The sequence below is a fragment of the Somniosus microcephalus genome, chromosome 11 (genome assembly GCF_052327205.1).
Source record: "Somniosus microcephalus isolate GS21.2 chromosome 11, FLI_Smic_1.0, whole genome shotgun sequence".
Classification (NCBI taxonomy): domain Eukaryota; kingdom Metazoa; phylum Chordata; class Chondrichthyes; order Squaliformes; family Somniosidae; genus Somniosus; species Somniosus microcephalus.
The window spans coordinates 54716638-54739344 of NC_140997.1; the positions used below are offsets into that span (position 1 = coordinate 54716638).

The following is a 22707-nucleotide window of genomic DNA, read 5'->3' on the forward strand; positions in this document are numbered from 1 at the left end:
CTAAAACTTGAAGAAAGAATAAGATGACATTACTTCCTTCTATAACAATAGTCCTTAAATTTGCTCAATGAGTCTCTCAGGAGGCTTCATGCGTCTTGAGGATTTTCTGATTGACTGTCCTTGAATCTGAGTTGTTGCCTCAGATGATGTTTTCTCAGCTGTGTGATCAGGTTGTTCAACAGTATCAGTCTTTTGACCTGCTGTGTGATCAGGTTGTTCAACAGTATCAGTCTTTTGACTTGCTGTGGCTGGTCCCATGAGAAGATCTCGACGATTTCTTCTCAGAACAGCACCCTCATCCGTCTGAATGGTGTATGATCTTGGTTGAACTTCACTCAGGACAGTTCCCTTCTGAGTCCATATGTTTGTTTTGTCTTTGAACCTTACTTGGTCACCAGTGTGGAGTTCAGGTAGGTTTTGTGTTCCTCTGTCATAGTAGTACTTTTGCTTTTCTTTCTGTTGTTCTTTGAACTTCCTCACTTTCTCCCCCTCTTTTGTTTTCAGGAGGTTCTCCGGGATGGGTAGGTTTGACCTTAGCCGACGTCCCATAAGGAGTTGGGCTGCTGACATACCACACTCGAGCGGCGTTGTGCAGTATACAAGCATGCTCTGGTAGAAGTCAGTTCCACTGTCTTTTGCCTTGTACATCAGTCTTTTCACTGTCTGGACCGATTTTTCCACTAGTCCATTGGACTGTGGAAAGTGAGGACTTGATGTTGTGTGGACAACGTCCCACTCTTTGGCAAAGTGTCGGAAACTTGCATTGTAAAACTGGGGTCCGTTGTCTGTGAAGACCTCGCTTGCCACGCCATGTCTGGAGAATATGGCTTTCATACATGTTATCACAGCATCTGCAGTGGTGGTGTTCAGTCTACAAACCTCTGGATACAGGGAGTAATAGTCTGTGACTACAAGATAATCCTTCCCTTGACATACGAATAGGTCAGTGCCTACCTTCTGGTAAGGTCTGTCTGGCGCTGGGTGTGGCTTTAGTGGTTCTACCGGATTGCTTGCTCGATATTTCAGGCATATTGTGCAGTTTGACACCTCATTTGTCACATCTTGGTTGATTCGTGGCCAGTACATCACCTCTCGTGCTCTTTTCTTACACTTTTCGATTCCCAGATGTCCTCCATGGATCCTTTTTAGCATCTCTTTTCTCAGACTCTTTGGGATAACTATTTTACTTCCTTTGTAGATGGTGTCTTCGACCAGTGATAGTTCCGCCCTGCAGTTCCAGTACTCTGCCATGTCAGGTGAGCAGTCTTGCTTCATGTTGGGCCATCCATCCAAGATGCTTTTCCTCAGTCGTCTCAGTGTTTCATCTTTGTTTGTCTCAGTCTTTATGAGCTCCATTTTTGCATCTGCTATGGGCAGTGCACTTGTGATCATGTCCACGTAGGCGTTCACTTTTTCATCCATTTTGGTGTTTGCGGGCTCTCTTGGGTCTACAGCTCTGGACAACATGTCTGCTGTATACATCAGCTTACCCGGTGTGTACGCAACATTCAGTGTATAGCGTTGCAGCCTGATCATTATTCTTTGTATTCTAAGCGGACAGCTATTTAGTGGCTTTTGGAACAATGCAATCAAGGGCTTATGGTCAGTCTCTACACCGATTGCTTGTCCTGCCACAAACTGGTGAAATCTTTCACAGGCGTATGTGATGCTGAGCAGCTCCTTTTCTATTTGAGCATATCGTGTCTCTGCGTCTGTCATTGAGCGCGATGCATATGCAATAGGTTGCCAGTAGTCATATTTTTGCAGAAGAACAGCACCGAGCCCACTCTGTGATGCATCTGATGATATCTTGATGGGTCTCGCTGGGTCATAAAACCTCAGAACTGGTTCCTCTGTGAGCAGTTTCTTTAGATCGCTCCATGACTTCTCATGCTCATGATTCCATTCCCATTCTATGTTCTTTTCAGTTAGTCTTCTCAGTGGCGCCATCTTTTCTGAGAGGTTGGATATGAATTTACCCATGTAGTTGATCGTTCCATTAAACCTCTGCACGTCCTTTTTGCATTGTGGCTTTGGCATATTCTCAATGGCGGACACCTTTCTGGGATCTGGTCTGATGCCCTCACTGCTAAGGATATCTCCCACGAATGTCAGTTCTGTCACCCCGAGCTGGCATTTCTCTCTATTCAGCTTCAGGTTTGTTTTCCTTGTTGCTTCCAGCACTTTTTTCAGTCTCTCGTCATGCTCAGTTCTCGTGGTTCCCCATACTATGATGTCATCCATTGATGTATCAACTCCCTCCAGGTGCTCATAGATCATATGGATAGTTTTGTGATACACTTCAGGAGCTGAGGCAATGCCAAATGGTAACCTTAGGAATCTGTATCTGCCAAATGGACTGTTGAACGTGCACAGTCTTGAACTTGCCTCATCCAATTTCATCTGCCAAAATCCTGATGATGCATCTAACTTGCTGAAATACCTTGCATTTGTAAACTGTGCCATGATTTCCTCACGTGTAGGAAGCTTGAAGTGCTCTCTCTTTATTGCTCTGTTTAGATCTCTTGGATCCAGGCAAATTCTGAGCTTTCCATTCTTTTTGTCCACAACGACGAGGGAACTCACCCACTCAGTTGGCTCATCTATCTTCTGAATCACATTCAGGCTTTCCATCCTGTCCAACTCTGCCTTCAGTTGCTTTTGAAGAGCAAACGGAACTTTTCTGCATGGATGTATGACCGTTGGCATACTTTTATCTACTCTGATCGTGTGTTCTCCTGGAAGGCAGCCTAGACCCTGAAATAGGTCATTGTACTCTTTCATGAGTTCATCATAGACTGCCTCCCCTTCGCTTTCCACAACGAGGACTCTCTTTACCAGGTTCAGTCTCTCACAGGCTATTAAACCTAGTATGGCTTGCACATCCTTTGGCACCACGATTAATGCTAGCGTGTGCTCTCTGTCCTTGTGTGTCACTTTGACAATGCATCTTCCTTTCACTGGTATATCAGTACCTGAGTATCCTGTCACTTTCACTTTTATTCCATGTATCTTTGGTCCAGATCTAATTTTCTTAAAATCAGTCTCTGATATCACATTAACTTGTGCTCCAGTATCCAATTTAAATGGAATGTGTATGTCATTCACTTTTAGTGTCAACATCCAGTCTCTTTTTTCTTTTTTGTTTTCAGACACAACATCTACATGGAACTCCTCTATCTCGCTTTCATCTACTGCATGGACCTTGCTTTGTTGCGCTTGGTTCTTACAGCAACGGGCATAATAGTTGTTTTTGTTGCAACTATTGCATGTTTTACCATATGCTGGACACTTTTTTGGTGTATGCTGTGTACCGCATCGACTACATGACTTTTGATTGCCCCTTTCATTTTTGTTCGCTGGCCACGCCTCTTTTTTCACATTGGCACTCTTTTTGTTAAACGGTTTGTATCCGTTCATTCTCACTGCATCCACATTGCAGCTACTGTCACTGAACAGCTCCTTTGCCTGCAACTTCACAGTCTCTGTAGCCCTACACAGTGCTATGGCTTTTCCCAGGTCTAGATTTTGCTCTCTTAGCAGTCTTTCCCTTAGACCATTATCTGGAATACCACACACCAGTCTGTCTTTTATCAGCGAGTCTGTCAGTCCCCCAAATTCACATGTTTTGCTTCGGTTTCTCAGTTCAGTCACATACCGATCGTCTCACCCGTTTTCTGTACACATGTGAAAAATCTGTGCCTCTCAAACGTCACGTAATGTTTAGGTATGCAGTAGGCCTCAAACTGTTGCATTATTTTATCCAACTTCATATTGTCTCCATCAGCAGCGAATGTGAAGTTATTATACACCTCCAGCGCTTCATCACCCACGACATGTAAGAACACTGACGCTTTCATTTTATCACTTTTCTCGTCAGCTCCGATTGCTGATAAATACAACTCCAAACGTTGTTTGAACCTTCCCCAATTTTCAGCCACATTACCTGTCAACTGAAGCTTCGCCGGTGGGAGTAAACCTTCCATTTTTTCACTTCGTTAGCTATTCTCCAATGGTAAGTAACGATGTTCTCTTTTGGCTTGCTAATATGTGGAGAGCTGATTTAACTTCAGATTTTTCCTCTTCATCTCTTTCAATCACTTCTGACACCATGTATTGATTTCTTTGTGGGTTCAATGACGAGACATTTATGAAAGAGAATGTCTTTTAATCTAAAGTTTGTTCAACTCTGGTTAACAGCCTTACAGGAGACACCATGCTAGAAATCCATCTAAAATGAAACTAAAACTAAACTGCTTGTCTCTGTCACATGCTGGTCAGGCATAAGTAATTAATCAGGCAACTATGCTGGTAAGGCATCATAATCAAACAGGCAAATACCATCACTATTTGCTGATATCATTACAGCAGGGACCTCGGAGACTGAAGGGCGCAGGGACCTCGGAGACTGAAGGGCGCAGGGACCTCAGAGACTGAAGGGCGCAGGGACCTCGGAGACTGAAGGGCGCAGGGACCTCGGAGACTGAAGGGCGCAGGGACCTCGGAGACTGAAGGGCGCAGGGACCTCGGAGACTGAAGGGCGCAGGGACCTCGGAGACTGAAGGGCGCAGGGACCTCGGAGACTGAAGGGCGCAGGGACCTCGGAGACTGAAGGGCGCAGGGACCTCGGAGACTGAAGGGCGCAGGGACCTCGGAGACTGAAGGGCACAGGGACCTCGGAGACTGAAGGGCGCAGGGACCTCGGAGACTGAAGGGCGCAGGGACCTCGGAGACTGAAGGGCGCAGGGACCTCGGAGACTGAAGGGCGCAGGGACCTCGGAGACTGAAGGGCGCAGGGACCTCGGAGACTGAAGGACGCAGGGACCTCGGAGACTGAAGGACGCTGGGACCTCGGAGACTGAAGGATGCTGGGACCTCGGAGACCTGAAGGATGCTGGGACCTCACAGACTCTTGAATTTGAGGAACGGGGCCTGCAGGAAGGTTGGATGCTTGGAATAGTCTCTTCCAGTTGTACACAGTAAATTGCAGGAAAGGTTCACTGCCTTGTGCCACTAGTAAATTATTTTGCAGTTGAAGATGACTTTATAGCTGAAGTCAGCATACATATTATAGAGTCTGAGATAAACAGATGGAAAGACACCTGTTTGTCTCAAAAGACAACATTGAACTAGGCAGAAGCTGATTTACAAACACATGCTGAAGTGACCTATACATTAAAATTCAGAGATTGCGCTATACAAATTCAGTGAAGCAGAATGAAATCACAAGTTAAAAGTAAAAGGTAATTACACAAACAATGAAAGGAAAATAGGCATCCCAAGAAAGAAATGTAAATGGCACATTACTAAAATAACAATAATTAGATGAGCACTTGAAACGCCATAGCCTACAAGGCTACGGACCAAGTGCTGGAAAATGGGATTAGAATAGACAGGGCTTGATGGCCGGCGCGGACATGATGGGCCGAAGGGCCTCTTTCTGTGCTGTATAACTCTATGGCCTAGAAATTCAGTAAGGTGCTGCCAGCTTTGTGGCCAGTTACCGCCCAAAGAGGGCTTCTGCGCCAATAGAGGAGTTTGCGCTGATATTCAGCGCAGCGGTAATGGCGGCGGTAGCCGTTAGCGCTGCGCCGGCACCGATGACATCATCGGTGTGCGCAGTGCCCCGCTACCGGCCCGACCCCCATATTGAGTTGCGGCCGCCTCTACCGCAGCGGCCGCAAACAGCGATCAGAAAACGGGGCCGTACTGTAGCCTTAGTGGGGCGCTTTAAGGTGGAGGTGCGGCCGGCTGCTTTTTCGGCGGCCGCCTGCCCGCAACTCCTTCCCCGGCCTCCTCCACCCCCCCCCACCGCGGCATTGCCGGCTGCTTTCCATGAACCCGGCACTTCTCCGTGGTGCCGGGCTCATTTGCCGGCACTATCCAGCGGCGATCTCCCCGTTGCAGGCACCTCCCCCTTAAGAGAAGGAGGAGGCCTGCAGTACCGCAGCCTGCCGCTCCGCAGCGGGTGGCGCAGCGGCGCCTAGAGCGCTGAAATTCAGTTTCAGCGCCCCAAGCGGGGGCGGGCACACCCTGGAATAGCGCCCGGTTCCGACTTGGGGCGCAAAAACTGAATATCTGACGTTCGCAACTGGCTCCGCGCTCAGCGCTAACTTTTGGGCGCACGCCAGCTGGCGGGCCCAAAGTGAATTTCTAGGCCTATGACTCTAATTAATGGTTCAAATGTAATTATCATAAAAATATATTTGTGCAGTACTTTTTCAATTGTTTTTGATTTGCGTTGATCTGAACAGATCTGGGAAGAGAATTTTACCATCAGGAGTGTTCTCTTCCCAGCTGTTGATGGAGTCAACAATAAAACACAATTCGCATTAATGTGCGATCTTGCAATTATTGAAAACCAATTGAACAATTGTTTAATAAGAACTTTTATCTTTTACAGCTTGATCAATTTTGTTTCATTATTTTTGCATTTGTAAGAATTTAAAGTAGGGCTGTGTCGCAACATAAGCTGAAGACAAATAAGGCCCCAATTTTAACTCTACCCACTTGGCGGGAAGGGGGTGGGTGAGCGGATAAAACCGCAGAATCCCACTTACAGCCCCGTTCCCGACGTGAACTCCCTGATCGCCATCTTAACGATGTCACTGACTCAGGTCAGAAGCGCACCTGCTAGAAACTGGTGGGTGCCGGCTGAATATTTTCAAATCGGGGTCCCATGATGTCACTGGGACCCTGGTGCTATTTGCTGTCCTGCTCAGTGGCCAACCCACTCAGTAAAACCTCACTGACTGACGTGACTGGAAGAACAATTTAATGGGCACTCACCTGCAGTCATTTGGATTATTAGGATCGCTGTGCTTTTCTGATTGGTGGATTACTAAGGCATTTCAGAGATTTGAGATTGTTTCTTTTTGATCTGTTTGTCTTTACTCTCTCTGACTAAGCCAGTTTTTTCTTCTTTATTCTGGATGGAGAAACAGTTGGAGGAAGAACAGCAGCAGCTTGGAAGACAGCAGGTGAAGAGGACGACTCGTAGGAGGCCTTACCCAGCCTACAAGGTCTATAGTCTTAGAGTCACTTTCCTGGACATCTCAGAGGAGCAGTACGTGCTGCCTGCTGGACCAGAGGGCCATGCTTTGCCAGTGGCCATGAAAGTCGCTCCACGCCATGAACTTTTTCACCTTGGGCTCATTCTAGGCTGCTACAGGCGACATCGCCCACGTCTCCCAGTCTGCAGTGTACAGCTGCATTAAGCAGGTCACCAATGCCCTCTTAACCAGAGCCAATCAGTACATTACTTTTCCAATGGACATCAACTGCCAGAATGAGAGCGTTCTGGGATTTGCCACAGTGGCTGGCTTCCCTTATGTACAGGACATCCTCGACTGTGCGTATGTAGCTATCAGGGCACCAGAGGACCAGCCAGGAGCTTTCCTCCACAGGAAAGGCCATCATTGCATTCCCTACATTACAACAGTGACCACACTTCCAAGAAATAATTCAATGGCTATGAAGTGCTATGGGATGTCCTGAGGTTGTGAAAAGCACTATATAAATGCAAGTTCTTTTTTATTCTTTTGGTGTGTGATCACCGCCAAAGGATAAAGAAAGAAAAGAAAGACTTGCATTTCTATAGCGCCTTTCATGACCACCAGACGTCTCACAGCGCTTTACAGCCAGTGAAGTACTTATGGAGTGTAGTCACTGTTGTAATGTGGGAAACGTGGCAGCCAATTTACGCACAGCAAGCTCCCACAAACAGCAATATGACAATGACCAGATAATCTGTTTTAGTTATGTTGATTGAGGGATAAATATTGGCCAGGACACTGGGGCTAGCTCCCCTGCTCTTCTTCGAAAAAGTGCCTTGGGATCTTTTACATCCACCTGAGAGAGCAGACGGGGCCTCAGTTTAACATCTCATCTGAAAGACGGCACCTCCGACAGTGCAGCGCTCCCTCAGCACTGCACTGGAGTGTCAGCCTAGCTTTATGTGCACAAGTCCCTGGAGTGGGACTCGAACCCACAACCTTCTTGACTTAGAGGCGAGTGTGCTACCCACTGAGCCACAGCTGACACTATAATGCAAATCTGTGCCAGTTTCGCTGGTGGCTGCCACAATGTCTTTATCCTGAGATGCTCATCCATTCCCCCACTATTCCACCCCTCCAGGAATGTCAAATGAGCCAAGGGATACCCCCCCTCCACACCTGGCTGATGACACCTCGCCACAATTCCACCATGCCTGAGCAGCACAGGAAGAACAATAGCCCTGGACCACCAGAACATCCTTGAACACACTATTAGCACCTTGAAGGTTCCAGTGCCTTTATCTGTCTGGGGGCTCCTTGAAACATGCCGCAGACAAAGTGGGTTGTATCAGAGTAGAGTGCTGCACTCTACACAACATGGCTGTGTCATGAGGATTGGAGTTGGAGGAGGCACAGAAACAGCAAGAGGCATCATCTGATGCAGAAGGATTAGGTGATGTTGAGGGAGAACTGGACGAAGGAGAGGCAGCAGAACATCTGGCAGCCAGAGAGGACTGGGAGCAGTTGATCTCTCATAGCTTCTATTGACCTACTCAACCCCCTTAGCTGAAGAGTGACAAAAAGTCCCTCTGCATTAACAGTCCTTCTTACCACCTTCACCACTCGCTTCATTCTGCATTGAGGAACAGTCAAACCATTCTGTCTACCTGTATATCAATGCAATTCTGACCATGCAGACGAACAAGCTGCAATGGAAAGAGATCATACACCAATCTCCCAAATGTTAAAAAGGTGTTGAATTTATTTACAAACAGAAAATTGAACTCAAATCTTTTGTCATTGAAGTGCTCACCCCATAGTGCTTTACTGAACAGAAGGTTTCCTCTCCCTATTGTCCATACCAGGTGCCCCCCTACTGGTTTCAGCAGAGCTGGTGCAAGGCTGCTGTTGCTCATGTGGGGACCATTGAGATGCTCATGGCTGGTGATTCCTGGTTGCTCGAGTTCAAGAGGGTCCGGCTGCAGATAGTGACACTTTGACTTCTGCCAGGGCAGTCTGGTCCAGCTGGCTTTCTGGCACCATATTGGGTATTGGTTAAGGGACTGGTTAGGGATCAAATGTGCTGACATCCTGAGAGAGAGCAATGCGCGCCACTCCCACTCCCATGAGGCTGGGGCTCATCACTGCCAAAGTACAGAAGATGAGTGACTCCTTGAAAGCCCCTGTCCACTTGTTTCACCAATGTCTCCAAGATGGGCATCTGCCTCTGCAAGGTGAATGCGTGTCTATTCAAGGTGGAGCACAGGTTTGACTCCAGAATCTACATAGCAGCCGTTCGAGTTTGCAAAGCGTGCAAACATGTTGCGGGAGCCTGGCTGCACTGTCCCTGGAGGTGACCATACTGTTCATGATAAACTGCAGAGTGCTGATGCCATGTGAGATGACGCCACCCAGGCTGGAACAGACTCCTCCATACTTTCAGCCGAGGTGGTGAAACTCCTTGGTAGGACCTTCAAAATCTCAAACAACTGCTTGACTTCGTTTCAATGCTGGGCCGTTGAAGTCCTCTTCTCTGTCCTCCTCAGCAGAAATGGAAAAGAACCTAACACTTCAGCAAGGTGTCTCTTGGCCTGTCCCTGCCACTAGTACCCATTTCTGTGCACTATTGCTAGCTGCATCACCATGTGCAGACCGCTCTAACTCACTCTCTAACCCAGCCAGGGTGCCAAACTCTGTGCTGGTGCTTGGGTGGGATGGAGCGCATGACGGTGCCTGCTCAGAAGGATTTCCTCCTCTGAGGTGCCTTCTTCAAAGGGGCCTGGCTGTTGAGAAGGACCGATCGGAAAGGGCAAAGGGACAAGATTTAGGGTGGCATTGGGAGGCCGCACCGTTGCAGAAGACATGCGCATTCACAATGTAAATTGATGTGGTCAAGCTGACTCAATATTGTCTAGTGCTTAATGAAAGAGGTACTGGTAATTGTCAGAGATCCTGTTCAGTGAAGCCCTTGGCCTCAAAATGCCTGCCGCACACAACTCTGTCAGGCCCACAAATTTCCATGGTTTGCTGCTCCAGTTTGCTCAGGAACATGAGGTCAGCTGGTCCTCAACCAGTCTTGCTCCTAAAATAATTATTGTGCACCGTTTTTGTCCTGCAGAAAGAGAAGATGAGAGTTAGTGAGTGGCTACTGAAAAAAGGAGAGTGGAGAGGTGTGGGGCTTGTGCATGTGCCGAGAGGCAGGATCCAAGCAGGATGAGGAGGTGTTGAATGGGATGCAAGTGTGTGGAGTGTGAATTGAGGAAGGAGTCCCGAGAGAAGTTGGTGATTGTCCAAAGTTTAACAAATGAGAGGAGAAAGGTGCTCGTGGCCAGTGTGAATGAAGCAAGGAAGAGGTAAGTGTGTGTGTGTGTAATGAGAATACATATTGGTATAATGAGACTTTGTGCTGGGTGGTGAAGGATGTGATGCAGGGAGGGAACTGTTGAGTGTTGGGGAAGGGGTGTGAAGGACTGTTGCTATGTGTTGTGTAAAGAGAGTGGGATAAATGAGGAGCAGTACTCACTCTTGCTACTCCTGTAGGTCATTGATGTGCATCGTGCACTGTATCCATGTCCTGGGGATGACACTCCTGGAGTTCACAGCCTCTGAAATCGCTCTCCATGCTTGATGGACAGAGTGTTTGGCAACCCTCTTGGAAATGCTGGGGAAGATAAGTTCCCATCTCACCCTCACCTTTTCCACAAGCACCTCCAGGGAGGCTTCTGAGGACTTGCCTGCGACACATTTCAGAGAAGGATCTTCTTCTAGCACCTTGGAAATGAAAGAAGCCACAAGGGAATGCAACTTCTCTTTAAGAGGTGCATTCCCACTTTAAATAGGCTTCTGGCTGACCCGCAGGAAATTGCTCCCCAGGTATGGGTGGGTTTCCGGTCAGGTCAGCCAGTTCAGTGGGAAACCTGCCAGTGAGATTTTCATGAGGCCCTGGAGTTAAAATACCTTGGGCTAGATTTTCAGTATAGGCAGTTTTGGGGCGCTAACCTTAGCGCCCGCCCGAAGTTAGCGCCCGCCCCAAAGTAGCACCCCGTTGCCGGGAATTCAGTGGCTTCGCCCTAAGAGGTTGGTGGAGCGCTAAAAGAGGCGTTCCACTACTCTCTTTAGGCGCTAAGCCGGCGGTCCAGAGGGATAGCGCCTAGGCGGGGCGCAGCACGGGTGCGGTCATTTTTGCACTGACAGCAGACCCCGTGGTGCCGACCAGCTCTTAAAGGGGGAAGGGACGAATTGGTCTGCTGCCACGCCCTGCACACTGCAGCCTTGCAAAGAGGCCTCAACACTACTGCTCAGCCCCAGGGAGTCATGGCAACGCCAGAGAAGGCCCGTCAGCGTGCCCTGCGCTTCTCAGAGGGTGATCTGGACATAATGGTCACAGCTCTGGAGGTGAGGCGCAAGATCTTGTTTCCAGAGAGTGGGAGGAATCCAACCCACCACGACTACACCAAAGCCTGGAAGCAGATCGCCCAGAGGGTGACGTTCACCGGCGAGGCCCCCAGGACCCACAAACAATGCCGTAAGAAATACAACGATCTGACCAGGATTGTGAGGGTGAGTAGCCTTTCCAGTCTCCTCCTCATTCTTGCATGTACACCTGACATGATGGGCAAAGGGACCTGAAAGTCCTTTTGGCCAGCCCTCAGCCAGCAGCATTGGGACAGTCATGAGCATCAAATGGCCATTCGGCACTCTACACTTTGGCCAAGCTATTCCACCATGGGAGGCAGTGGACAGTACATCAGGGCTTCACTCTGTCCAAGCTATTCCACCATGGGAGGCAGTGCACACTACATCAGGGCTTCACTGCGCACTTACAGCCCGTCCTTTCTCTTGCAGGCTAAAGTAGCGTTTAATCGCCAGGCCCGTGCCAGGGGTGGCCGCGCCAAGCTGCAGAAGCTCACTCGGCTGGAGGAGCGCGTGTGTGTGCTCATGGGAGCCCGTGTGATTGTCCCCACAGCGTGCGGTGTATCCGACCCTCCACTGCCCGGCAATGGTAAGGACCTCGCCTTTTGGCCCTCTCGCGTCGCACTGGCCCATCCGAGCTACCTCCTTTGCCACTGTCCCACCAATGCGCTGAATCCCACCAGTCCTAACTCCCTCGCTGACGCCGTCTCCTCACTCTGAAGCTACTCTTGTGCATTCCTGCTTTCAGCTGGTGACGACCAGGACCCTGAGGCTGCCAGTGACAGCACCTCCAACCAGGAGGAGGAGGAGGAGCAAGCCGGACCTTCGGGGGAACAGTCACGTCCCGCAGGAGAGGAGGAAATGCTTGACACCTCCTCACTGGACGAGTGCCTGGAGGAACTGTCGCAGGGCAATGCAGCTTCTGGGACCAGTGGCGTCCAGCCACCCAGCAGCCATGCGCGTGGCCCGCGGCCTTCCCCCCAAAGGGGGGAAGGATCAGAGGGGAGTGCTGCTGCTCGGCACACTCGCCGTCACCAACGCGGCAAGGGTCCCCTAGTTCGGCCCCCTCCTCCCCAGCGGGAGAGTCGCGACTCCAGTCCGGACACCTTCACTTCGGAGGAGGTGCGGAAGCTCGATCAGATGGCCGACGACTCGGACCGGCGCCACACGGAGCTCATGAGCGTGGTGGGGCGCATGCCTGAGGCCATCGAGTCGCTGGCGACCAGTGTGCGCGAGTTCGGGGCAGCAACTGCCGCGACTGGCCGCATGCTAACTGATGCCGTCAAGACCCTGGCGGATGTGATGCGCGCGCACACCAGGACCACAGGGCCACTCACTGCTGCCACACGCGCTGTCTCAGGCAGGCATCGCCAGGGCAGGCGCCGCGCTGGACCATCCCAGCAAGCCGGCCGTCGGCTGATTGCTGCGGATCCTGCAGTGCGGGCCCGGCCGAGTGCCACCGTGCCACAGCACCAGCCAGCGCATCCCAGACGCCAGCTGGCCCACATTGCGCCATCCGTCGCCGCCATTCCCCCTCTGGGGCGTCAAGGGCAAGCGGCTGCAGCTGATGGTGGCCAGGCTCAGGTGCGCCACTCAGGAGACGGCCCCTCGAGGCCCAAACGCCGTGTAGGCCGCCCCCCAGCGGCATCTGGCGGAAGGGCATCTGAGCCTCAGGCGCCTTCCCCCAGCCTCGCAGCAGCCACTGGGCAGAGCTTGCGAAGGAGCAGCAGGCAGGGCAGGGGAGGCAAAATGCTGGCCAAGGTCTCGCCCTCGCGGGCCACTCAGTAGAGGGTGTGGCCAGCTTTCCTTTAATATGGCGGTGGCCATCTTTATTTTGCCCATGGTTGTGCTTTTGGAGGGCTTTTTTTTTGCGTTAGGCCGACGTTGAGGCCCGGTTTCAATAAAGGTGGAGTGGCTCCTCCCCAGTTTGTGGGAGTGAGTCGTTTGTTGGGCTTTTTGTGGGGCCCGTTTATTGTTTTTGGGGATTCATGTGGGAAGGGCTTTTCATTTTTGTTTAATAAAAAATTATCTTTATTCATGCAGTCTCCATGGTTGTTCTTCTTAGTGTTTGTTGGCTTCGCCGGCTGAGGGCTTGCGGAGCGGCTGCATTCATCTTCCCTCATGGCCCCTGGCCATTCCCTGACAGGGGGCTTAGAAGTACTGTGTAATAAGGTGGCGTCGTGCGGCCCTTGGCCCTGGTCGCTCCCTCCTGGGAACGTACTCCTGCTCCTCCTCCTCCTCCTCCTCCTCCTCCTCATGCTCCTCCTGCTCCTCCTCCTGAGGTGCTGGTCCAACGTCAGGTGGCAGTGCCTGAGTCCTGCGGATAGCCAGGTTGTGTAGCATGCAGCAAACCACCACAAATTGGGAGACCCGGTCCGGCGAATACTGGAGAGCTCCTCCGGAGCGATCAAGGCAGCGGAACCGCTGCTTGAGGACCCCAATAGTTAGCTCGATGATGTTGCGGGTGGTTTGATGGCTCTCGTTGTAGGCCTCTTCAGCAGCGGTCCTGGGCGCGCGGAGCGGGGTCATGAGCCAGGTGCACAAAGGATAGCCTTTGTCCCCGAGTAGCCATCCTCTTGGGGGAGGCTGTGCCTGGAACATGTCATGCACAGTACTCTGCCGCAGGATAAAGGCATCGTGGCTGCTGCCTGGGAAGCTGGCATTGACTGCCATGATGCGCTGCTTGTGGTCACAGACCAGCTGCACATTCAGAGAATGGTAGCCCTTCCTGTTGCGATACTGCTCGCCATGCTCCAGAGGGGCCCGCAAAGCCACATGCGTACAGTCAATGGCGCCCTGCACCAAGGGGAATTCCCCGAGTCTGGAAAATCCCAATGCGCGCTGATGCTGGCTCTCCAGGGCCATGGGGAAGGAGATGAATTGGCTTCTCCTTCTGAACAGTGCTTCGGTCACCTGGCGGATGCAGCGATGCGCGCCGTACTGGGAGATGTTTGCTATGTCCCCAGCAGCGTATTGGAAGGAGCCGGTGGCATAGAAGTTCAATGCCACCGTCACCTTCACTTCCACCGACAGAGACGTCCTGCACCTGAGCTTTGGCCGCAGATCTCGGCGAAGCAGGTGGCAGATCTCTGCAATCACCCCCTTTCGGAATCGGAGCCTTTTAACACATCGCGCGGCACTCATGTTTAGGTAGGAGCGCTGCTGGCGGTATAGCCTGACTGGGTAAGGCCTGCGTGGCTGACGCCTGTAGCCCCCTCTGCCTCTAGCCAGGGCTGCCCCTCTCACAATGCGTCTGCGAGCCCTACGGACATGGAGCTGCAGCTCCGCGTTGGCACCCCATGCAACCCCCATCAAATCCTGGCAAACACTCTAATTTCCAAATGGCCACTTGCAGCGCTGTTGCCTGAGTCCAAAAATACCTGGCTCTTGCTGCTTGAAACCAGTTAGCTATCCTCCTTGTTGTGTCTCCAGAAATGCGTTGCACAAGACTGTTTTCTGAAAAAAGGATGGCCTTTATACTGGAGAGGACGTTCCCTTTAATTAGCGCCCCCCGGGGCCCGCGCTGGTTGTGTTGCGTTCCTTTTTCCAAACGCTCCGGCCGCCCGCCGCACAATGGGGCGGTCCGACTGAAGTTTGCAATCGGGGCGGCCAAAGGGCGTTGCACGAGGATGTGACGTCATTTTCTGCGCGCGCATCCGGGCGGGCGCTAAACTTTGCGCCGGCGCTAACGGGCAACTTAATTTGGGGCGGGGCGCAAACTGCGCTGCGCCCGGGCGCTACACGCATAGCGCCCGGAAATCACTTCTCTTAAGGCGCTAACTGCTGGCGCAAGCAACTGAAAATCTAGCCCCTTGGGTCTGTTTTTGGCTGCAGTTCACGATCCCAAAGCGGACCCAGTGTTAAAATCGGGGCCTAAAAGTATTGTTGGAATGTTTGCCCTAAGCACTTGTCTGTAGCAAAATCCATTGTTAGCAGCGAGTTGCATGCTGGGATAGCCCTGCTGTTTGAAACATTATTTCCAGAATGGCGGCGCGCTGCTCTTGGGGAGAGAGCAGTTCAATAAAATCAATTTTAAAAGAAAGACTTACTGCAAACATGTTTCAGGCATTAGTAAAGTTTTAGTGTTTTTATTTATTGTGTATATCTCTCAAAGATTCTTTTTCACCCCCAGCCGCTGTAAAAGAAGTTAATATGTCTCGGCCAGATGGATAAAGTGCCAGCAGTCAATGAGGTGGGAACCTGTTGACTGCCTTTGATGAGAAGTTACTGTCTGTTTTCAGGACTTACATGACTCACTACACATATGGCCCGTGAAATGGGAGGCTAAACAGAAAGGAGATGAGAAGCTTAGTCTGGACAGGTGAGATTGCAGGGGGTAAGATTACCACAGAATAACAGGAATCAATAAAAATAGGAATATTGCCATCTCACCTCGAGTCCTGCATCAGTGATGGTTGATCTTTTCAAGCTCACAGACCTCACACCTTTCTTGGACAGTGGGTAGTTATCTATAAACTCACAAATGTCCAGATCAGAGACTCCAATCAGGCAGAAAGAATCAAAGCCACGAATAGCAAATCCTTGCAGATTGACAAACTCCTTTTCTCCATTGAGAAGTATATTATACAGCTCCTTTGCATGAAGAATGGGGGTGATGCCTTCCCAGAACTTGACCTGGTACAACACCTTTCTCCATACTTTACACACTTGTGCCAAAACACATCTCTCGCAAGAGGAAAAGTACCAGAAGAGTCGGGTGAGGATCTTCTCGTCCAAAATAGGCAATTGTCCTTCCATTGAAGAGATCGACAGTTTTCTTTTGGACCCTGATGGCTGGCATGTACTTGGCAAGGACTCGTCAGAGTTTGGTTCCACCAGTGGAATAGTGTCAGTCACTCCGCACAGAGATGATGATGGCACGTGCGCTGCCTGTGCTACTGAAGCCAGTTCACTGTGGTTAGGTAGAGGGGGTGGGAGCACTGTTGGGATAGAAGAGGACTGGCACAGTCGGTTTTTAGCGGCAGGGGTTCCTTTGGTGATGCTGGCAGATCCTAATCCATTGGACTGGGCTGGAATCTTGACGAGTCCGTTCCTAGGCATGCAGGGAGGCTTGATGTCACTGGAGCTATGTGTAGACATTTCTCAAATTCACTGCAGGCAAACCAAGATCACAGGTCAGTACACGAGACATGATTATCAAAATACATGGAAATACAAAGAAGTTACAGCACAGAAACAGGCTATTCCACCCAAGCAGTTCGTGCTGGCGTTTACCTTCCATGTGGGGAAATAGCTCCAATCACATTTACCCGCCATGTTCCCATATCCCTTCAAATCTTTTTCCTTCATCCACCTATCGAATGTAATCTTTAATGTTGATGTAGTTTCTGTCTCGACCACTAACCCTGGAAGTGAATTCCACAGCCTCACAACTCTCTGTGCAAAGGAGTTCCTCCTGCTCTGTTCTAAATATCTTAGTTAATCTTGCATCTATGGTCCCTCTTGACAACTCAACTACTGGAAACAAGAGCTACTGTAAGTCTTCTTCCATCTACGCTGTCCCATCCTTTCATAATTGAGACACTGCTATCATATCACCCTGTAATCTGTGTTGTTCTTACAAAAAAAAACTACAAGTCTTTCTTCATATTTGTATTTCCTCATACCAAGCAGCATCCAGTGAATCAGCATCGTACCCTCCCTAAAGCATCAATATTCTTCCTACAGTGTGGGGTACAATACCGCACACAATATCAGCTCTTATATAGGCTCACCATTACCTCATGGCTTTTATATTCTATACCTCTCGAGATAAAACCTAGAATTCCATTAGCTTTTGTTAACAGTTTTATCAACCGGAGGGGCTGTCTTTAATGTTCTGTGAACCTGTGTTCCCAGTAGAGTTAAAGAGTGAGATCAACTACCAGCATCCTTTAAAAACTAAACCATTTAAAAGAACCGTGATTAGTTTTAACACTCTTCTGTCTGGCTTTCTGTTTTGTTTCTTCAGTTATCTATGTCTTAAACTTTCAGTGCTGTCTTCGAGCAATAACTGACAATGCACAGGAGATGAACTCCATCCCATCCCCAACCAGGCTCTGTTCCATGACTGAAAGGACAGGTAAATGATTTGTAACCATAACCAGCCACAGAAGCTTACAACAATGGATTGATTTTGACTTGGCTTTTCCTTCCCCTCCTGAAGGGAAGCACTCAGTTTCTGTTCTCCATTTCCCCCTCTCCACGATGGACTAGATTCATGCGAAATGTCTCAGGTTTGACTTCAAACACACACACCACGTTAACAATGCCTGATTAAGAGCGAACATTAGAGCAAGAATGGAAAGTTGCATAAAGTGACCTGAAATAGAACAACCAATGAGGGACAGTGGCGGATCTTAATAAGGTATAGAGTAGCAAGGAAACTGCAGATGGCAAAGGGCTGTCCTGAAGGGAAAGTGCTCCATAAGTTACCAATACTCCATGTGGGTTCCTAGGGAATGTGTTAGTAATGATATCAAACCCATCAGTCGAGTTTCTGTGATACAGCTTATCTTCACCTGAGAAGATACAGCTGAAGAATGGTACTACACAATTTCATAACCATATTAAGACAGTATTGTGAATGACTGTGAACAAAGGTTCATCATATCACTCACAGGGCCGCTGAAGTTGAATACACCTGTTCACATTCAGCCTGCTATTAGCATGGCATGATTACAAATTCTACTTTCATACCAGTACAGGCATTCAAATTGTGGAGCCAATAGCAATGCCTGAACATCAGATGTGTTCATAGGTTGTGATGTGTCAAAATGACTAAACTTAGCAAAGGAGTTGTCTACCATTGCCGCAGGTTCAAGAGTACTCGCACTATATGCAATAAAAAATGACTAGTCACGCAAACTAAAAACAAATCACAAATATGATTATATACCCAAACATCCAGTGTGCCAAACATCCTCACGATTTTGGAAAATTACTGGCCTAATTCACGAGTTGGTGCATATGTATTTTGTAGCTAGTAATAAGTTGTACACAAAGAAGACCAAGGAACACTTTTTAAAAATTCATTTTCAGGATGTGGGCATCGCTGACAAGGCTGGCATATATTGCCTATCCCTAGTTCCACTTGAGAAGCTGTTTGTGGGCCTTTGCCTTGAACCCCTGCAGTCTGCGTGGTGAAGGCACTCCCACAGAGCTGTTAGTTAGGGAGTTCCAGGATTTTGACCCTGGAATCACGTGTAATTGGCGCTGGCAGTTCATTATAATGACTCAGGTCTGCAGCCAACACTACCCGCACTAGTCATTCACTGCGTGCCTGTTTGGGAGGTGGGCAGAATCAAGCTTCACTGATGCCATTTAAAGGCAACCCGTACTTCTTAAAGGGGAGGTGCACTCTGGCTGCAGACAGGAAGCAAGGCACCTGAAGAAACAAATGGTTACAAGACCTGTAGATCAGGCCCCCAGGTTCTCCGATGCCACATTGGAGGTCCAGGTCCAGGAGGTGGACAGGAGAAGAAAGGTCCTATTTCCTACAGGGAGGCAGAAAGCCCTCCGGCCATCACTAGTGGGAAGAGGTTCCAAAGGAGGTTAATGCCAGGAGTTTAGCTTTCAGGAGATGGCAGCCTTCTCCTCAGTCTCTGTTGGGAAGGTGACAAATCCTCAACAACTCCCCACTCCTCCGGTAACTCATGCTCTGTGAATCACCCAATGCCACATCCTCATTACCACTATTTAATTCCCTCCCGGGTGAAATAATCGAGCTGGTGTCTAGGAGTGAGAAGGGAACTGCCGCAGTTGGCGAGTTGGCAAGGGTTGGGGCAGAGGAAGACTGGGTAGGTTGAAGCAGCTGCATGGGGAAGGTGCCCTGGTTCTGCTACTCCTCTTCCTCATCATCGTCTTTGTCATATGCAACGAGGGAGAAATATCTCCCCAGCTGCTCCTCCTCCTCCTCTTCCTCTTGCTGTGGATGATCTGCAGGAAAGGAGGGTAGAAGCTAAGAATGGGTGAGCATTACCCTCTTGGGATTAAGGAGGCAGAGAAAGTGGGTGGTGCTTCGCAGGGATGCCAGGGTGACAGTGTAGGTGCTCAGTCACTAACCTGGCACCAACAAGATGCTGCCGACCACGCCACCTCCAAAGGCAAGAGCGGAGTGAGTGCCCATTAGCTCCATGGCCTTTTCCTCAAAGACAGTGAGGGTTTAAAGGCAGGGACGACCCCTCTGGTGACCTGCCTTTGGCGAGTATTGTGTGCCAATTTGTCCTGCAAGAAAATAAAGTAAATGAGGGCAAGGCTAGCCATCAAGGAGTGTGTACCAAGTGGCATGGGAGAGGTGAAGTGATGTGGGGGTCTGAGGCTGGTAAAGTGGAGGAAGGAGTTTTTGGGTTGCAGATGCCAGTTATTGGTGTTAAGGGGTCTGCGTAGCCATAGTGCAGGATATGGAGAGTCACCCTTAACCAGAGTGCAGTGTGAAAGTTTAGTTGTACAAGTGTTGCTTTAAGAGGGTGAAGCGTGTTCTGGTGCCCAAGGTAGGCAAGGAAAAAAAGGAGAGTGCCCAGTGCATCACCTTGATAGCCCTGGTGGGGGTGGTTGAACTTTTTGTGGTGTGGCCTATAGTCCTGGGGTGAGGTTCCAGCTCTACCTCCCTCCAGGCAGCACTAGTTAGATCTCTAGCAGCCCTGGTGGTCACCACACCCAGGAGTCTGTGCCTCCTGCCTTCAATATCTTCGCGCAGGGCTGTACCAGTTAAAAGTTCTTCCTCTGGATGGGGCACAGGTGATGCGCGAGAGGCCAGAATTCTGTACAAATATGATTTTAAAGTATTGTCCCGCCGAGCAGAGACAAGAGATCCAGTCTCGGATTACTGGGTTGATAGCTAGTGGGATCCTCATGTCCAATGGGAGCCGAGTGCCCCCTTCCCTTCGTAACCGTGGCATGGAAGAGCCGGAGGGCAGGGTGAAATTAGACATAGGCAGGGTCGCAAAATACGTGGTATCGGATCGGTCACCTGTTACATGCTCCGCCCCATATTCAGTTTCATTGGCTTCAATATATCCAAATATCAGGAGTGTTGTATAATGGTCGGAAAATACTATTCTGCCTGTTTTGCATCCTTGTTCGTGTCCAATTTCACCCCGCGCTGCTCTGGCCTCTGAATATTGGGCTGACATCCAGTGGGATACTTGTGTCTGATGGGAGTGGACGGGCGACATCCCCCGCCCCCCAACCACCCCACATCCCACCAGCCCCCATCGCATGTGGCCGGTTCTGCTGGTAGGCAGTTGATAGTCAGGCTAAGGACCTATGCATGTTAAAGGGGATTTTGTTACGAAAACAACCCAGAACACGATCTGCTGGATGTAAAGCCAGTGGAAGAAACAGGTTTCCTTGTGTGCAGTTAGGCATGGACAAAAAGAGAAAACAATGTTGCTAAGACTTGCAGTGAAGTTATTAGAGAGTGAAGTGAAAGAGCCCAGCGCGGTTCCTCTCTTACTTCTTTGCGCCCCAGTCTGCTGCTAAAGGATCAGAGAATGATAGAAATCTATGGCACAGGAGGAGGCCATTCGGCCCATCGTGTCTGTGCCGGCCAAAAAAGAGCTATCCAGCCTAATCCCACTTTCCGGCTCTTGGTCTGTAGCCCTGTAGGTTACGGCACTTCAAGTGCATATCCAAGTACTTTTTCAAGGTGGTGAGGGTTTCTGCCTCTACCTCTACCACCCTTTCAGGCAGTGAGTTCCAGACTCCCACCATCCTCTGGGTGAAAAAAGCTCTCCTCAGCTCCCCTCTAATCCTTGTACCCATTCATTTAAATCTATGCCCCCCTGGTTATTGACCTCTCTGCTAAGGGAAATAGGTCCTTCCTGTCCCCTCTATCTAGGCCCCTGATAATTTTATACACCTCAATCAAGCCTCCTCTGTTCCAGAGAAAACAACCCCAGCCTCTCCAATCTTTCCTCATGACCAAAATTCTCCAGTCCTGGCAACATCCTCGTAAATCTCCTCTGTACCCTCTCTAGTGCAATCACATCTTTCCTGTAATGTGGTGACCAGAACTGACCAGAAGGATGTAGGCTGAACTAACTTTGTTAAGACTGCACAGAAGTTTCCAGCTACTTACACCGTTCTACACCGGTTTTACACCACTGACGACACCATTAGGAATCCAAATGAGCAGACCCAGGAAAACCATGTGTAACTGTCCCTGCAGGCTACCCGTGGGCACAAATTTATTTTAAAGGGGCAACAACGTTGCAATTCATTTTGAAGAAATTCTAGGCGACCAAATGAATCCTTTCCCCAAAGCGTTCATTCAGACTCACACGCTCGATTTTTAGGCGTCCGACGCTAAATTCAAGGATTCACAGCGTAGAAAATCTTGGTGGGAAAATGGAGTTGAGGTCGAAGGTCAGTCATGATCTTATTGAATGGCGGAGCAGGCTCGAGGGGCCTAACGGCCTACCCCTGCTCCTAATTCTTATGTTCTTATTGATGCAATAGTGGTTACCTACCGCTAGACAACTAGCATAATTTGTAACTATATATCTACTACTGTTACACATGATTCTGGTTTGGACGTCTTTAATCATTTCTGTTTATTGCAAACCTGTCAACTCTCACTCATATGCGACGAGGCATGCTTATTTGGGTTTAGAAATGTCACCCATTTTATATCACTCATACATTTAAATGGGGATTTGTATTCTGCCTCACTCTTTGTGATCATAGATCTCAGTACAAACGTTGACAGCTTTGAGAATATTTACTATCCGCCAGAATACATTGAAGGAGCTGAGCTAACGGACACCATGGATACAGAGGCTGCAGCATGCCGTCTTAATAACTGCTGATACTCATCTGAACCCCACCCCGCAGTAGCTCTCAATTCTCCAATGATATCATCAGCAGTGACCATTTAAGCAATTGTTTTTTAAATTAAAAGTCTTCAGTAAAACATTGTGTGTAACTGTTAAAATGGGGTCCTAATGGCGACGCACTTATCTTTTATTACCCAGATATCGTTGACTCCGGCCAGGTGGCTCATAGTTTGCTGCCAAATCAGAGATCATTTACTGACTGTAATTATAGTATGGCTTCATTAAAGATGCAGTTTTACTGTTTCAGGGGCTCAACGGGACGGGTTTCGAAAACCACACAGAATCAGGCGTTGACAAGCTTTATCCATAAATTCAGATTGTGCAGTAGCCAAAAAATATTCTCTCAGTTCAGGAATTAGCTGCATTGTAAAGCCTTCAGCTTCAAAGGGATTAAACAATCCTCTTTCATGTGCCTGGAACCAAACAGCATCAGCAGTTGAAGGAGTACTGCAAGGCCGGAG

The 22707-nt window shown here is 49.4% G+C and overlaps 1 protein-coding gene across 5 annotated transcripts in view; it reads right to left on the reverse strand.

The window, feature by feature from the left end:
* The window catches only part of fbxl16 (F-box and leucine-rich repeat protein 16), a 211075-nt gene that overhangs the window by 153578 nt on the left and 34790 nt on the right, over positions 1-22707 (reverse strand). For 4 of the 5 annotated variants that reach the window (XR_015079945.1, XM_086000676.1, XM_086000679.1 and 1 more), the window contains exon 2: positions 15801-16520. Coding sequence is in view for 4 of the 5 variants with exons in the window: in XM_086000676.1 (XP_085856802.1) it covers positions 15801-16508 (708 nt within the window). In the remaining variant the exon portion in view is untranslated. Of the gene's footprint in view, positions 1-15800; positions 16521-19472; positions 19631-22707 lie in introns of those variants that run through there. The other variant, XM_086000677.1, reaches the window with a different exon arrangement.